The 18,258-nt window shown below is 50.2% G+C and overlaps 1 protein-coding gene across 2 annotated transcripts in view; it reads left to right on the forward strand.

Annotated features, from left to right (window-relative positions):
* LOC146822466 (NACHT, LRR and PYD domains-containing protein 3-like) overlaps nucleotides 1-18,258 on the forward strand; it is a 384,569-nt gene that overhangs the window by 361,830 nt on the left and 4,481 nt on the right. For both annotated transcript variants that reach the window (XM_085613582.1, XM_085613583.1), the window contains one exon: nucleotides 11,374-11,541. In XM_085613582.1, coding sequence (XP_085469708.1) covers nucleotides 11,374-11,541 — 168 coding nt within the window. The remainder of the gene's footprint in view (nucleotides 1-11,373; nucleotides 11,542-18,258) is intronic.

The raw sequence follows: 18,258 nt of genomic DNA on the forward strand, positions 1-18,258 counted from the left end.
GGAACACAAGAGATCCTAGAATCCAAGCAAGGCAGAGGGGTCCCAAGAAGCAGTCATCCAGGGGCAGGGCAGAGCCCAGTGAGGCTAGCCTTTCCCTGGGCCCCAGCAGCAGCACGCCCCTGGCAGATTCGAGTGCAAGAACAAGAACATTTTCATGGGGTCACAGCCCCTTCTTTTATACAGCATTTTGCCTGTGTTCTACAACTGTAGGGCAAGGGGAGAACCAGATACAACTGGTTCAGGAGCACTTTGTTTTGCTCAGCTCCCCTTTCTATTCACAGCACAGGCCAGGGACATCAGACGCACCACAGGAGGTGGAGCCAGAATTGTGGAGGGAAGGCCCAGCCCTATTCAGGTCCCAGGTGCAACTCCTCCCTCCCATCTAGATGCAGATCTCTCTATTCACCACTGGGCAGACTCACCCTGGCTCCTGGAAATCCCCAGCCCTCTCAGCTCCTGTCAATCACAAGCCAGACATGCAAATCACATCAGGCAGGCAGACACACAGCACACACAAATGCCAACTTCTAAAAGTGGCATTTCTCATATAGTCATAACAGATCTGCGCATACCATTGCGCAGCATTCATTCTCACGATTCCATACATACTAAGCACGACCCTGTACTCCCCTCATACCAAGAATTACCATGGACACTGTTAGACCTGGCACCTTGGCGTGAGTCTTCCTTCCACTTTTTGTTTCGTTGTGCCTCATGTTTTTGCTGGTGTTAGCTGCTCAGAGCACTGTGTCGCTGCCAACCAGTGCCACAGTGCAAGTGCTCCCTGTATAAAATGTATATGCTGGTTGGATTCCATGATTGGCTTATTTGGTTTACTATCAGACCCCAGTAAAGTGCACCAGGAGTTCCAGGGCGTGTAAATACAAATGCTGCTGGTGGGCTTGCAGCACTGGTTGTGCCACCCACAGAAGCTGCCTGGTAAAATGTGTCTAAGGTCTGCCATTGCAGGACCTGCGTGCAGTCTGGTACTGTCTTGCTGACTGGGCAAGTGCACCCACTTGCCAGTCCCTAAAACCTTCCCTTAACTTCATATTAGTCACCCCTATGGTAGGCCCCGGGCAGGGTGCATTGTAAGCATAAGGTAGGACAAGCCCTGATGTGTGTGGCATGTCCTAATAGTGAATTACAGCCATTTTCGTTTTTCACTATTGCAAGGCTACCTGTTCTCATAGGCCAGAATGGGCTGTTAGAATTGGTACATTCTATGTTATGTTATGTTATGTTATAATTTGATAAAGCGCAAACAGCTGCCCCAGCAAAGAGGCGTCCCGGCGCTAAAGAACATGATCCTAACAGACCCAGGGAACATGGTAGAAATTAGAGTTTAGTATGCCTGAACTCAGAATAATAAAATACATCTTTTAGGAAAGTTTATTTTAATATTCTGTGTTTGCAAATGCCACTTTTAGAAAGCTGGTATTTGTTTGCCTAAGCATTTCAGCCCGCCTCTGCTAGGATGAGTATCTGCTGTCTGGGTTCTGTGACTGACAGGGCTGGGGAATTCCAGGAGACAGGCTGGGGCAGCCCGGTGGTGAATAGAGAGATTGACATCCAGATGGGTGGGAGGAGTACACCTGGACTCTGAATAGGACTGTGCTCTGCCACCACAATGCTGGCTCCACCTCCTGTGGAGCGGCTGATGTCTCTGCCCTGCACCTTGAATGGAAAGTCAGAGACATGTCAACAAAGTGCTCAGGAACTGGTTTGGACTGGGCAAAGGCCCCTCTACTCCAGAGGAACAAAGGAATTAGGGGTATAAGTATTGGGACCCTGTATTATCATAACACATTAGAATAGTAAGCACATATTATACATGGTGCCACCTGGCACTAGGTCCTATTTACAAGGGATTATTTACACCTGACAGGGCCCACTGGACCACTGTCAGTACCATCACAAAGTGAACTTAGTGAATGTAGAACTTATCATAAACATAGAGCACCACCAGTGACTACTGGTAATCACTGTACTTAGCATCGGCCTGTAACATAAACTACATTATACACGGCATCACACCAGGCGCGAATTACCTTCTGCGCCAACCTCACCATCATAAACACATTATGCTATTCTCTCACAAGTCAAAACGTATTAGACCCTAACCTCCTAAGTATAACTACATTAGGGAATAACTCTCACTAGCATAAACCATTATGTGAACCAACCTCATAACCATAAAACACATTGAGAAGTATCAACACAGGTGCGTAAATCATTCTACAGGAATCACATTTCCTAGCACCAAAATCACATTAGGGCCTGGCACCCTATTTACCTCCCAGTCCCCCTGGCCAACTGGCCATCTCAGAAAAGGGTCTCAAATTCCCTGTGTCCAGAATGTCAGGGCGCGCTGCCAATGCAGCGAAAGTCAAGGGTGCGCAAGCTGCGCAGTCCTAAACGTAGCAGCTGGCACTAAGTGTGCACAGCTGTGAAAGGGATGGGGGCGAAGGAGTGCGTCTCACTTCAACATGTCCCCTAAAGCAAAGAAAGACTTAAACGGTGCAGCTTCCCACTACTTGCTGGGCAGCTGGGAACATTAAAATGAGGCATGGGCTCTCAATGGCCCTTAAAACAAATGTGCCCTACTCGTTGGAGCATATTGTCTAAACAATGGGGTGACCCTGTGTCCCTCAGAACCTGGGTATGATTATTATAAGAAACAATGGTTCTGTCGGGTATGAGCAAAACAATTACTTTGTTCTACAAATGAATCGAGGACAATTGAAGAATTAATCCAGAATTGACCACATAAATTGTGAAGTACAAATCACACACACAATGTTAAAGTACAGATCACGGTAAAGTCCACTTTAGAGGGTGAAATACTGTTCTTTATATATAAATTGCATCATTTATATAAACACCCATATCATTTGTAAAGCAAGGTTACCAAAGTAATAAACTATAAAGTGCATTTGTGAATCGGTGACAAAGTGACATAAGTGACAGAATTGTGCATAATATATACAAAGATTGAATACAAAAAACTTTTTATGTACAAAATATACAAGAAGAGGGCCAGTATTGAAGAGAATTACAATGACACCGTTTCACGAATAAATCAGAGTATGTATAGAAACAGGTCTTGAACTGGTCCTAGCTATTGTCGTCGACGTTTCAACCCAGTGTAAGCGACACTAAATCGTCATGTAGGGTCTTCATCAGGACATTAAAATAAACGATGGCAACCTAGCCTATGGTCTAGGATGGCCTAACAATCAAGCGTTCAGGTGTTCAAGGACAGAGCGCCTCATCCAATGGGGTTTCTCAAAAGGCGTTTTCCTGTAAGAAAAGCCGTGTCGGGTGAATGAAATGCGTCGGATCCAATCCGAAGTAAAATTTCGTACGAATATTTTAGTTCAATGGTAATCAATGTACAGCGATCTCGACTAACGCTGCCGCACCACCTTTCGTAGTTGGAGGAACACGGGGCTCTGAAACAATTATGCGCAAAACAGAACTTGCCCCCAAGAATGGTGCAGCTGCCCTCTTGCAAGCGAAGCAGCTGTGAAGAGTGGCCACACAACAGGGGAACAGCATGGATCCCTCTGGGCCCTCTTAAAATAATTATGGCATTGTTGGAGCCACCTAGGCTTGGGAAACAGCTGGGCCCCACGTTGGAGTGGCCCGCTGCCAGACGGGGCCGCTCTGACACTGTGCCCCACGGGCACCACAATACCTAAGAGCCGTCGCCCCCACGGAGCCCTACTCACCGGCTCTGGTCAGGTAAGGCTCTTCTCTGTGCGTGTGCTCCTCTTCGCCCGGTCCCCCTCCTGGGACCAGGACTTTACCGTGGAGCCTGGAGGCTCCGTCGCTCCTCTCTTCACCCGGGCCCCCTCCGGGGACCTGGAACTTCGCAGACCTTCTCCTCCGGTCTCCTCAGCAGTGCGGGCGGGGCTCTCTCCACTCACGGGAGCCCCGCTCTTCCGCAGACCATGGCTTCCTCGCGACTTCCCTCAGGCCTCACGAGGCCACGCCCATGTCCCAACAAGGGTTGCCTGACTTCTGGGTCGCATTTGCAGCGGCCCTTCAACGTTTCAAAAGCGTCTCAGGCCGCGGCAGTGATTCATTCTCGGCAGTAAAACGCGGGGTGGGCACCCGCGTCTAAAAATCAATATAGCGCGGACAATGAGGGGTAGGCTCCCTCCTGATTTAAAATATAGAGCGGGGTGGGCACCCGCGTTTAAGATAATTAGCAGGCGACCATGTGGTGTTGGCATCCACGAGGAAAATATAAAAATAAGCGGGGTGGGCACCCGCCACTGCAGGCATCACGACATTAAGACAAAGCACTCCCAGGCGCTAGGGGCAAAAGAATAAAGTCCTGTTTGTGGAAAAGTAAGTTCTCTGGCGTCATGAAAAGAGGGTCCCAAACAAGGTCTCCCAGGTCCAGGGGCCGGGCAGAGCCCAGGGAGGCAAGCCTTCCCCTGGGCCCCAGCAGCAGCACGCCCCTGGCAGATCCAAGAACAAGAACATCTTCATGGGGTCACAGCCCCTCTATATCCGCAAATCCTTTGTTTTACAACTGTAGGGCAAGGGGAGAACCAGATACAACTGGTTCAGGAGCACTTTGTTTTGCTCAGCTCCCCTCTCTATTCACAGGACAGGCCAGGGACATCAGACGCACCACAGGAGGTGGAGCCAGCATTGTGAAGGGAAGGCCCAGCCCCATTCACTTGTGGGACACCCCCGCGCCGCACGGCCACCAGCTGCTGGGTGTGCCCCTTAGCCTTGTCCCTGCCTCGCTGCCTGCCTCGCCGCCGGCTGACTCTGTTGTCGTTTGTTTTGTTTTTGTTTTGTTCGCCATTTGTGCTTGTTAAATTGTATTTCTTGCCCGTGTTAGCGTTTTTTTTGATTTCCATTAGTGCCTGTATTTTTCAGCTTGTGTCCTTCCTGTTTGCCCGCCTACCTCGCCGCCCTCCGTCTTCCCTCCCCGCTCCCCGCTTCCCGCCACCACCGCAGACCCCGCCCCTTTTTTCCTTCTGTTCCCTCCCCGCTCCCGCCTCCCAGCTGCTCCGCCCACCCGCGCACTTGGCCTTTATATGGCGACCGTGCGACACAGGTGAGTGTGACCCACTTGTGGGACACCCCCGCGCCGCACGGCCACCAGCTGCTGCGTGTGCCCCTTAGCCTTGTCCCTGCCTCGCTGCCTGCCTCGCCGCCGGCTGACTCTGTTGTCGTTTGTTTTGTTTTTGTTTTGTTCGCCATTTGTGCTTGTTAAATTGTATTTCTTGCCCGTGTGAGCGTTTTTTTTTATTTCCATTAGTGCCTGTATTTTTCAGCTTGTGTCCTTCCTGTTTGCCCGCCTACCTCGCCGCCCTCCGTCTTCCCTCCCCGCTCCCCGCTTCCCGCCACCACCGCAGACCCCGCCCCTTTTTTCCTTCTGTTCCCTCCCCGCTCCCGCCTCCCAGCTGCTCCGCCCACCCGCGCACTTGGCCTTTATATGGCGACCGTGCGACACAGGTGAGTGTGACCCACTTGTGGGACACCCCCGCGCCGCACGGCCACCAGCTGCTGCGTGTGCCCCTTAGCCTTGTCCCTGCCTCGCTGCCTGCCTCGCCGCCGGCTGACTCTGTTGTCGTTTGTTTTGTTTTTGTTTTGTTCGCCATTTGTGCTTGTTAAATTGTATTTCTTGCCCGTGTTAGCGTTTTTTTTGATTTCCATTAGTGCCTGTATTTTTCAGCTTGTGTCCTTCCTGTTTGCCCGCCTACCTCGCCGCCCTCCGTCTTCCCTCCCTGCTCCCCGCTTCCCGCCACCACCGCAGACCCCGCCCCTTTTTTCCTTCTGTTCCCTCCCCGCTCCCGCCTCCCAGCTGCTCCGCCCACCCGCGCACTTCGCCTTTATATGGCGACCGTGCGAACGCGCAGCGGTCACACGCAGCGGGCGCGCCGATTGTGCGCCGACGGCGCACCAAAGGTAAGCCCGTCTGCGCCCGTCCGCGACCGGATCGCGCCCAGCGCCAGGACCCCTGGCCCCCGCAGACCCCGACCGACCCGCCTGACGTACTCCGCCGCCACCCTCATCGCTCTCAACTCCGGCCGACTCCCAGAATGCCACCAAGCCACACCACAACGCACCCACGGACCCTTCAGCTGCCACGCCTGCAAATTCACCTGCATCCGGACCTGCCCCACACCAGCACCCGCCAAGTCGAACACCAGCAGCACCCACCTCAAGTGCATCCTGCTCAACACCCGCTCCGTCCACAGACACGCCATCGAACTCTGGAACCTCCTAGACGCCACAGCCCCTGACGTTGCCTTCCTCACGGAGACCTGGATGAACGCCTCTTCAGCTCCCGACATCGCCATCGCTATCCCAGAGGGCTACAAGATCGTCCGGAGGGACCGCAACGCCAACCAGATGGGAGGAGGCATCGCCATCATCCACAAGAACACCATCCGTCTCACGACCAGCACCGACAACACCCTGACCACCGCCGAACACCTGCATTTCCAGATCCACACCAACCCGAACACCACCCTCAGAGGCACCCTGATCTACCGACCCCCTGGACCACGCACACAATTCAGCGAGGACATCGCCGACTTCGTCAGCCCGCATGCCCTCCCCTCCTCTGACTACATCCTCCTGGGGGACCTCAACTTCCACCTGGAGAACAACAACGACCGCAACACCACCACCCTGCTGGACAACCTCGCCAACCTGGGACTCAAGCAACTGGTGTCCACCCCCACCCACCTCGCCGGACACACACTCGACGCAGTCTTCTCTTCCAGCACAGACATCGACTTCAGCCACGCCACAGAGCTTCATTGGACGGACCACAGCTGCGTCCACTTCACCTTCAAGAGAACGACGACCCACCACCACCAGCAACAGGCCGCCCGCAGAAGCTGGAACAAGATCACAGCAGACCAGCTCGCCACCTCCCTGAGCCAGCACCCTCCTGCCAGCTCAGCGAACCCCAGCCAGGCCGCCGACAACCTCACGAAGTGGATCAGCATCGGCGCGGACGAGCTCGCCCCGCTGAGGACCCCGCCCAGCAGACCCGGCAGCAAGAAAGCCCCGTGGTTCACCGACGAACTCAAGAGCTCCAAGAAGAACTGCCGAGCCCTCGAGAAAGTCTGGAGAAGGGAACCTACACCGGACAACAGGACCTCCTTCAAGCTTGCCACCCGGAAGCACCACCAGCTGATCCGCGCCGCCAAGAAAACAGCATTCAAGGAATGGTTGGACAACAACGCACACAACTGCAAGGAACTCTTCAACATCGTGAAAGAGCTTTCCAACCCCAGCGCAGGAAACAACGACATCACCCCATCGTAAGACCTCTGCAACTCCCTCGCTTCATACTTCCACAACAAGATCGTGGACATACACAACAGCTTCAACAACCAACCAACGCACACCATGACCGAACAATCACCCCCCACCACCACCCTCCACGCCTGGACCCCGATCAGCACCGAAGACACCATCCGCACGATGAACTCCATCCACTCCGGATCACCGACCGACCCCTGCCCTCACCACGTCTTCAACAAGGCCGACGCTGTCATCGCACCCCACCTGCGAGTCATCATCAACACATCCTTCGACACCGCCACCTTCCCTGAGAGCTGGAAACACGCCGAACTCAGCGCTCTACTCAAGAAACCAACAGCGGACCCCACCGAACTCAAGAACTACCGCCCCATCTCGCTCCTCCCGTTTCCAGCCAAAGTCATCGAGAAGACCGTCAACAAGCAGATGGCCGCCTTCCTCGAGACGAACGGATCCCTCGACCCCTCACAGTCCGGCTTCCGAGCCAATCACAGCACCGAGACCGCCCTCATCGCCGCCACAGATGACATCCGAGCCCTGATGGACAATGGAGAAACAGCGGCCCTCATCCTCCTAGACCTCTCCGCGGCATTCGACACGGTCTGCCACCGCACCCTAGTACAGCGCCTCAGCAACATCGGAATCCAGGACAAGGCGCTGGAATGGATCATCTCCTTCCTCGACGGAAGAACACAGAGAGTCCGCCTACCACCGTACAAGTCAGAGGCCTCCGAAGTCATCTGCGGCGTCCCTCAAGGATCATCTCTGAGCCCCACCCTCTTCAACGTCTACATGAGCCCCCTCGCGGCCATCGTACGCAAACACAACCTCAGCATAATCTCCTACGCCGACGACACCCAGCTGATCCTCTCCCTGACCAACGACCCCGCCTCCGCCAGAGCCAACCTGCACGAAGGGATAAAAGAGGTAGCCGAGTGGATGACGACCAGCCGCCTGAAACTGAACTCGGACAAGACGGAGGTCCTCATCCTGGGCTCTTCCCCCTCCGCCTGGGACGACTCCTGGTGGCCTCCCGCCCTGGGCACCGCACCCAAACCGACAGACCATGCACGCAACCTGGGCTTCATCCTGGACTCCTCCCTCTCCATGACCAGGCAAGTCAACAACGTCTCCTCTGCGTGCTTCAACATCCTACGCATGCTACGGAAGATCTTCCGGTGGATCCCCACCGAGACCAGGAAGACCGTCACCCAGGCCCTCGTCACCAGCCGACTGGACTACGGCAACGCCCTCTACGCCGGTACCACCGCCAAGCTCCAGAAGAGACTCCAGCGGATCCAGAACGCCTCAGCCAGACTCATCCTCGACATCCCACGAACCAGCCACATCACCGGACATCTGAGAGACCTTCACTGGCTCCCCGTCAACAAAAGAATCACCTTCCGCCTCCTCACCCACGCACACAAAGCCCTACACAACCAAGGCCCGAGCTACCTCAACAGCCGGATCAACTTCTACGCTCCCAAACGCCACCTCCGATCAGCCAACCACGCCCTCGCCGCCGTCCCCCGCATCCGAAGAGCGACTACAGGAGGAAGGTCCTTCTCCTACCTGGCCGCCAAGACCTGGAACTCCCTCCCGACCGACCTGCGCCTGACCCAAGACCACCTCTCCTTCAGGAAGAAGCTGAAGACCTGGCTGTTTGAGCAGTAGCGGCATCCTCCCCCCCCCCCCCCCCCCCCCCACCCCCAGCGCCTTGAGACCCTACGGGTATGTAGCGCGCTCTATGAGTGTCACTGATTGATTGATTGATTGATTGATTGATTCAGGTCCCAGGTGCAACTCCTCCCTCCCATCTACATGCAGATCACTCCATTCACCACCGGGCAGACTCACCCTGGCTCCTGGAATTCCCCAGCCCTCTCAGCTCCTGTCAATCACAAGCCAGACAGGCTATTCACATCACACAGCACACAGACATGCCAACATCTAGAAGCGGCACTTCTCCACCAGTCACAATACATCTGCGCACACCATTGCGCAGCATTTATTCTCACGAGTTCGCACATACCAAACTTGCCCCTGCACTCCTCTCACATCAGGAACTACCATGGACACACATATCCCCCATGCATTCCTATGGCAGGGCAGGCCAGTCTCACTAAATGTAACACAGCGCACGCACTTTACACTGGGACACAGTGCTAAAGTGCCTATAGGCCTAAAACTACTAACACTACATAGGAAAAAAGGCCAGGATAAATGCAAAAAGTTTAGGGGTGAACCTGCCAAAAGGGCCAGATCCAACATCTAGCCTAATTGCCCCCTTCTCTGATGGACCTTTAAAGAAGGTAAGTGTAGTCTAGCATGTGTCTAATTGCCCCCTTCTCTGATGGACCTTTAAAGAAGGTAAGTGTAGTCTAGCATGTGTCTAATTGCCCCCTTCTCTGATGGACCTTTAGAGAAAGTAAGTGTAGTCTATCATGTGTCTAATTGCCCCCTTCTCTGATGGACCTTTAGAGAAAGTAAGTGTAGTCTATCATGTGTCTATTTGCACCCCCTCTCTGATGGAACTTTTGAGAAGGTAAGTGTAGTCTAGCATGTGTCTAATTGACCCCTTCTTGCATTGATCTTTAGAGAGGGTAAGCGTAGTCTATCATGTGTCTTTGAGGGATGATGGTGCACCTGCTACGCCTCCAGCTTTGCAGTACTCGTCTCTAGCATTTTAATTATTATTCCGTACACCAAGAGACAGCGCCAAGTATTGATTCAAGAAAAGGAGCACCATCAACAGAGTGCACTCTCAGCTGCCAGGACAATCAAAGCAACCAGCACTGAGGTAAGTGGCGGGTAATTCCAATGTCAGGAAGGAAAGGACAGGGAGGAATGAGTAGGATAGAGAAGAGATATATTAAGAAGAAAAGATATGGATGGCAAGTACAGGGCCTTACCACATGAGGTTTGTCTCATATTCATGTGTCAGGGATATAATGGTTTGTTTGTTCAAATCTGCATGCGTTTGATTGGTTATGGCCGAGTCATGATTGCCAGTCCATGTGTCCCTGTCGCTCCTCAAGGAATTTAAATAGAGATGATGGAAGGGTAATTTATTCTCTGCATTAAAATTTACCTCCCATAGCCAGCTGGGTATTTTGAAGTTTTCACTGCCCTTACTGCCAGAGTTCTCCTGGCAGTGAAGGCTGTGCAAACTGACCTGTATGTCCGTTCATCTAAATTAAGGGGGCAGAGATACAGGTCAACCTCTGATAGCCCTATTGCATTGGGCCATCTGACAGGTATAGCACCGGCAGAGATGGAGTAGTCAGGCAAACAGTTATGTTATAGGAAAAGGTACTCTGTTCCCAATTGTGACAGAGTACCTTTTCTGCCAACATATAAATCGGGCCCAAATTCCTCTCTCTGGAGAGCTCTATTCACCCCCTTGGGACTCCTGGCCCATGCACAGAATAAGAGTCAATCTGACATTAACAAGAATAGCAATCTCTGTGTTGTCATCAGCAGTGGGAGTTCCTCTCCCTGGCACACCCTACCCTGGTGCGGTCCCCTCAACTCCTGGTCTCTGTACTTCATGGAGAGACCCAAGAGGACTGCATTGGGGGGCGTAGAACAATAACCCCTTCCCCCAGGGAAAAGACCAGCATGCACCTCATTTCAGGTGAAGACGTTACTAGCAGGCTCAGCCTTCCTCTTCCTAGTCTGAATATTCGGCAGTATTTGCAGTGCCGGGGTCGGCTCCATGAACCATTATATTTATACTGACCCTGGGTGGTCGTCCCTCTGAGACCCAGTAGGTATATACCAAGCATATGTACTGTACCCAGGTGTGTAACAAAGGGGATGTCTGTGCAATGTACCTTATTTACCTACTTTTCTAAAGGAGAAGAATTGACAGCCCCCGACCTACTATACAGGTGACAGTGGTAGAGGTATAGAGATTCTTGTACACCTCAGGACAGAGAGTACTGGGCCATGACAGCTACTGTTCTGATTATTTTTAACCTTGTTTTTACTACTTTCAGCAATACATTGGTGAAATTATTAATGTTTTAATCCCCTCAATTTCTCTGTATCGCACCTACTTAGTATCAGTCGCTGTGGGATAACCAGTGCTTCCTGTGCAGCTCTGGCCGCCTCCCTTCGCACCAACCGCTCTTTGCTGGAACTGAACTTGAGTTACAATTCACTGGGTGATGGTGTATCCCTGCTCTGTGACGCCCTGAAGCACCCGGACACCCGGCTGCAGAAGATCTGGTAAGGAGCAGAGGGCGAAGGTGCTTTTGCAAAATATTTATTTATTTAGTCCTATTCGAATAGTTTTATAAACCGCGATCATAACCCATCCCGGTATCAGAGCACTGAAAAAATAGCAGAGAAGTTATATATATAAAATAAGAAGCTATCAGTTATAGGTAAGAACTGAAAAACAGCAAAGTAACTATCGGGTAGGTAGATTGAAGATCTGATATTATCAACAGGTGTTGTCCAGAAGCATTCCTCAGGGTTGTTACTGTAGAAATTTGTTAGAGAAAGCAAAAGACACACACTTGATGGACGGAATGCAGAACAAATCAAAACATTCACCCCCAGTCAAAAGATCTGGATTAAAACCATCATTCTGTTGCTCACCATGCCACCCCAGTTTAGACCCATCCATATGCATATCAGACTTGACCCTGTGCCTCATGTGAATAGTACAGCCCGAACTGCCAAGCCGGGTCCACACTGGACCGGAAACAAGCATCCTAGGACCGGTTTCAGGGTTTCACCCCTCTTCAGCCAGGATAGCTTGATTACAGTGGCACAGTGAGCCCAGGACCCACGTCTGGGCATACCTGGCGCACTTGGGGCTGATGAGGGGTGAAACTGGTCCTAGGATGCTTGTGTCCGGTCCAGGGAGAACCTGGCCTGGCAGTTCAGCACGGCTCATAATAGCGGTAGACTTGTTTTAGGAAGAAAGCAATCCTGTAGTCTAATCTGGAAAGGACAAGGGATTGTACTACCAAATGAAAGTCATCAGGGGGCAAGAAAGGTTTGATTCTCTTTAGGACGCTCAGCTGGTAGCTGGCTCCACTCGTTGTTGCGCTGATATGATCTTGCATATTCAGATATTTGTCCAAAGTTATACCAAGTGTTCTCGTAGAGACAATGATGTTGGGGGCACAATTGAGAGCTGTAAGTTGTTTGAGCCATTCCTGTATGGGGGCTGAGTGATTGTGGGGGGTTATCAAGAGGAATTTGATGGCGTGGAGCACGAGGTGGGTGCAGGTTAGCCATTGCGTGGTTTTCAGCAGGGTTCGGTTGAGAGTCTTAATGTCCTAATTGTGTGTCATCAGCAGACATGTGATAAAGAATATTTGAATAATTTAGAATTTCAGTGAGGGGTTCCATGAACAGATTGAATATTGTAGGAGAGAGCGTGGATCCTTGAAGTACTCCAGTAGAGCAGAGTAGTAATGGCGAGGGTATGGTTGACTTTTATTCTTTGAGATCTGTTATGTAGGAATGACGCAAACCAGATAGCCCCATCCTTGACTCCAGAAGACTGATCCATGTCATGTCACGTCAAACTCAGAGTAGAGATCCAGAAGTATAAGCAGGCACAAGTCATTGTGATCAAGCAATCTCCGGGCATCATCAGCAATATGGGTTAGCGCTGTTTCGGTGCTATGTCCCCTTCTGGACCGAGATTGGCAGTTGTACAGGAGATTAAACTTTTCAATATGGTCACAGAGTTGTAGGTATACACATTTTTCATCTGTTTTTATCGACTTCAAGTAGAACCTGTCTCCCCCAAATGTTTGTCTGTATAAGGATTTGTAGTAGCGGCAACCCAAAAAAGGAATAATTTTTCTAAAGGATGAGTTTCTTGGACGTCATTCCTTTATGATGCTTTCACCCATGGCACCATATGACCACCTTACTGGTGTGACCCAGAAGGAGGCAGTCCAATACAGAGTGTCACATACACACCCGAATCATTTTCTCCAGATTCCTTTTCGAATCCTAACCATTTGCTCTGGATCATTGAACATTTTCCTTCACATGTGAGTTTACTCTGTCAACCAAACCATTTGATGGAGCTTTAAACAGAGCCGTTCTCTCATGCGTGACCCATGTTCTACTTTGAGACTAATTGTATTCCATTATTCAACACTATGTCCTAAGCATTCCTCTTTCAATACAACATTTGCTTGGAAGTGATAAGACCACTTCTGAAGTCACCTTCTCCACAGACCTTCTCACAAAGCACTTTGTGTGATAATTCTCTAGTATCACTGAATACTTATCTCAAGAACCTAAAATGTCCACAGGCCCTAAAGATGATTGCTGTTATTTCTCATAGCTCACTGGGTATTCCCATGTAGTTCAGTGGTTGTTGTAGGACAGTTTGGTCATATTTGTATATAGATGTGTAGCAATTGTTCACTTACTCTTCCACTTAAAATAGTAATGAAAAGCGAATTTAAGACTTTTTCACTACCAGGACACATGAAACTTAAAAGTACATGTCCTACTTTTTAAATACTTTGCACCCTGCCCTCTGGGATGTCCAAGGCCTAACCTAGGGGTGACATATCCATTAAAAAGAAAAGTTTGGGCTTGGCAAAAGTTTTATTTTGCCATGTAGAAATGGCAGTTTAAAACTGTGCACAAAGTCTGCAATGGCAGGCTTGAGACATGTTTACAGGGCTACATAAGTGTGTGGCACAATAAGTGCTGCAGATTCACTTGCAGCATTTATTTTATAGGCCGTGGGCACATGTAGTACCACTTTACGAGGGATTAAGTAAATAAAATATGCCAATTGATGTAAGCCAGTTCTACCAGGTTTAAGGGAAATTGGCACAAGCACTTTAGCACTGATTAGCAATGGTAAAGTGCAGAGTTTAAGCTCAGCAAAAACGAATTCAGCAAAATAATTAACGGGTAAAGGCAAAAGGTTTGTGGGTGACCCAGCAGAGAGGGCCAGGTCCAACCGGAAGAGTCCTTGAAGTTGTAACTTTACTAGACTCGTGTAATAAATTTTCTTCAAGCACAGGAATAATAACTTCACCATAAAATAAATAAATACAGTTCTGCTTAACAGTGTGATGCCAAAATAAAAACAATGAAAATTTGCAGTGGGAGACATCCATTTTAAATAAAATGGCTGAAAACCTCCAGTTGAGGCATAGTTAAAAAGAGCCAGGAAAACGCACATCTACATGTCAAAGGGAATTCATTTCAATGACAATTGCTCCATGTGGACACAAGTCTAGAACTAGTAACAAGTCTGCAGTTCTTGCAGAAGTTCAAACATTGATTGTCAGAGATGAGGCATTTGTGGCATATAATTAGATAATTCCAAAGAAAGGTGGTAGGCTATTGAGAAGGAAACTGATGTGGGCATAACACACTCTAGTAGTCTCCATCACTGGGGGAAACGCATGGCTGCACCACGTTCTTGTAAATATGGCGCAGCCTTGCGTTTCAGAAGTGGAGAAGAGAGGCGTTAAGGCAGGAAGGCTAACGCCTCTCTCCTCTACTTCCTTGTACAAATCCCCCTAAGTGTTGAGCATCTGTCCATCCCTTGGGTGACTCCAGTCTTAAGCAGGACCTCATCAAAAGAGGCATCCCTGCTAGCCAAACCAAAACACTACTTTCAAAGAAAATAATGAGCCTGAAGACAAGGGGAAGAGAGATGGTTGGCGCGCCGCAGACAATTGAGAAACCAGGACGAATCTCAGTCACTCACTAATTGCCAAATTGTGTATGTCCCCGGTCATCCAACTGTACACCACAATGAACTTTGTCATCACACTTATTGATAGCGGGAACATAGTCATCGCTCTCGGCCCAAGACGTCAGGCTCGTCCAATAGCCACGTAACACTGCGTAAGAGAGAGGGGGCACAAGAATTTATGACAGTTTCTGAGAAGGCGCTTTTAAATCCAGCAGACGACAGGTAAGTTGATACACTGTTTATTGCCACACTGCAAATATTCAACTTTCCAGTTATTCAAACAACGTTCAGGTTGCTTGGAAAACGCCGTAACCAGTAGCATGAGCTAAACCCCCAAACAAGGTGTTCCACATGACCAAGAAAGCAAAGTATAACGGGAGTCTCAAGAATGAAGCTACTATGTGGCTTGGGAACCACCCACCTTCAAATAGGATTTGTTTCCCAAGGCAGCCCCGCCCCTCTGGGAGGATTAAGGGCTCACCAGGCTCCAGTTTGATCGTCATTAAAAGTCATTGGCTCCCGAAGCAGCCCCGCCCCTCTGGGAGGGTCAAGGGCTCATCAGGCTCCAGTTTGATCGTCATTAAAAGTCATTGGCTCCCGAAGCAGCCCCGCCCCTCTGGGAGGGTCAAGGGCTCACCAGGCTCCAGTTTGATCGTCATTAAAAGTCATTGGCTCCCGAAGCAGCCCGCCCCTCTGGGAGGATTAAGGGCTCACCAGGCTCCAGTTTGATCGTCATTAAAAGTCATTTGCTCCCGAAGCAGCCCCGCCCCTCTGGGAGGGTCAAGGGCTCATCAGGCTCCAGTTTGATCGTCATTAAAAGTCATTGGCTCCCGAAGCAGCCCCGCCCCTCTGGGAGGGTCAAGGGCTCACCAGGCTCCAGTTTGATCGTCATTAAAAGTCATTGGCTCCCGAAGCAGCCCCGCCCCTCTGGGAGGATTAAGGGCTCACCAGGCTCCAGTTTGATCGTCATTAAAAGTCATTGGCTCCCGAAGCAGCCCCGCCCCTCTGGGAGGGTCAAGGGCTCACCAGGCTCCAGTTTGATCGTCATTAAAAGTCATTGGCTCCCGAAGCAGCCCCGCCCCTCTGGGAGGATTAAGGGCTCACCAGGCTCCAGTTTGATCGTCATTAAAAGTCATTGGCTCCCGAAGCAGCCCCGCCCCTCTGGGAGGGTCAAGGGCTCATCAGGCTCCAGACTGATCGTCATTAAAAGTGTTTTTTTGGATTACATTACTCCGCCTTCCTTCCCATGTCCTTGAAAGCCCCTTTCCAGTCTTTCCCCTTTATCCCACAAGGGCTGCTTGCCTCCTTTCCCATGTCCCTGCAGAGCACCTAGGAATCTATGTAAAGGGATTTCAGTATAATCGGAGCATCCACATTTCACACCCCCACTAACCCCTACTAGTACCCAGCAGACCTCGTGTTTTCAACATTTGTTTCCGTTTTATTGCCTTTTTGTTATGGTTGGTGTAAGTTCATTTATTTTGTGCAATGTACTTTGATTTATGTTTGTTGTGCACGAAAGGCCATAAGACCGGAAATATTGAGCAAAACTCAGGCTGTGTGCCAGAATATCGTCGCAATATTGTATACTGCATATTAATTGGGTGTAGATTTTATATTATTAATTTCATCTCAGCAATATTTTTGTTAACAATATTTAGTACAAAATATTTGTCAGACGTTAGGTCATGATATTCTGTTGCCACTCCCCAAAACTCAACCTAGGATTCCTTCAGGCTGTGCCATTCCTTCTTTATGGCTAATAATTCAGAGTTTTGGATGCTTGAAATAGTTTGGAAACCTCCAAGTTTATATACAGAAAAATAAAACAATATGAAGAAACTGAAGTAAAAATAACCCGAGAAACCTATAGAGCCTGTCTAGTATATGCTTGCAAAATTTAATCGGTGAAGCGATCACGTGCTTCTTGCACAGAAGCTGTTATAGTGAAGTACAAGGTCCCTGTCTGCAGGTTCAGCTTCAATCTAATGCAAAGGCACACGTTACTACAAGGACGGCTGCATCCAAATCAGACTCATTTCCAAACCACTTGTCAATGGAAATTAAATCTTCCAGTGAGTTAATTCAACCAGTCGTTAAATCTCCTCAAGAATGCCACACAGCACAATGAAAAACATCCCTCAGGTGAGTCCTTTTAGGTGTGTACTCACTTCATCCATCAGGGGCAAACATCTGCTTATGACCTATACTGTGTAAGGAGCAGGTGGATTATCACTTGTACCTGCCTATGAGGTGTGAGAGGTAGGTGTGATATCACTTTTACCTGCCTAAGACGTGTGGAGCAGGAGGGATATCACGTGTACCTGCCCATGAGGTGTGAGGGGCAGGTAAGACATCACTTGTACCTGCCTAGGAGGTGTGAGGAGCAGGGTGGGACATCACTTGTATCAGCCTATGAGGTGTGAGGAGCAGGTGGGGCATCACTTGTACCTGCCTATGTGTTGTGAGGAGCAGGTGGAACATCACTTGTACCTGCCTATGAGGTGTGAGGAGCAGGTGGTACATCATTTGTACCTGCCTAGGAGGTGTGAGGAGCAGGGTGGGGCATCACTTGTATCAGCCTATGAGGTGTGAGGAGCAGGGTGGGACATCACTTGTATCAGCCTATGAGGTGTGAGGAGCAGGTGGGACATCACTTGTACCTGCCTATGTGTTGTGAGGAGCAGGTGGAACATCACTTGTACCTGCCTATGAGGTGTGAGGAGCAGGTGGTACATCATTTGTACCTGCCTAGGAGGTGTGAGGAGCAGGGTGGGACATCACTTGTATCAGCCTATGAGGTGTGAGGAGCAGGGTGGGACATCACTTGTATCAGCCTATGAGGTGTGAGGGGCAGGTGGGGCATCACTTGTACCTGCCTATGTGTTGTGAGGAGCAGGTGGGACATCACTTGTACCTGCCTATGAGGTGTGAGGAGCAGGTGGGACATCATTTGTACCTGCCTATGAGGTGTGAGGCGCATGTGGAACATCACTTGTACCTGCCTATGAGGTGTGAGGAGCAGGGTGGGACATCACCTGTACCTGCCTATAAGGTGTGGGGAGCAGGGTGGGATATCACTTGTACCTGCCTATGAGCTGTGAGGAGCAGGGTGGGAATGATCCAGTGGAGTGTCATGGTGGGGTGGCATTCATATTCCCTCATTCACAGGGAGAAGGGACCTTCCATACGTTTAGCCAAATGCCTCCCTTTCACAATTGTAGTGATGGGGATTGGCTACTAAT

Source organism: Triturus cristatus, chromosome 6 (genome assembly GCF_964204655.1).
Source record: "Triturus cristatus chromosome 6, aTriCri1.1, whole genome shotgun sequence".
NCBI classification, from domain to species: Eukaryota; Metazoa; Chordata; class Amphibia; order Caudata; family Salamandridae; genus Triturus; species Triturus cristatus.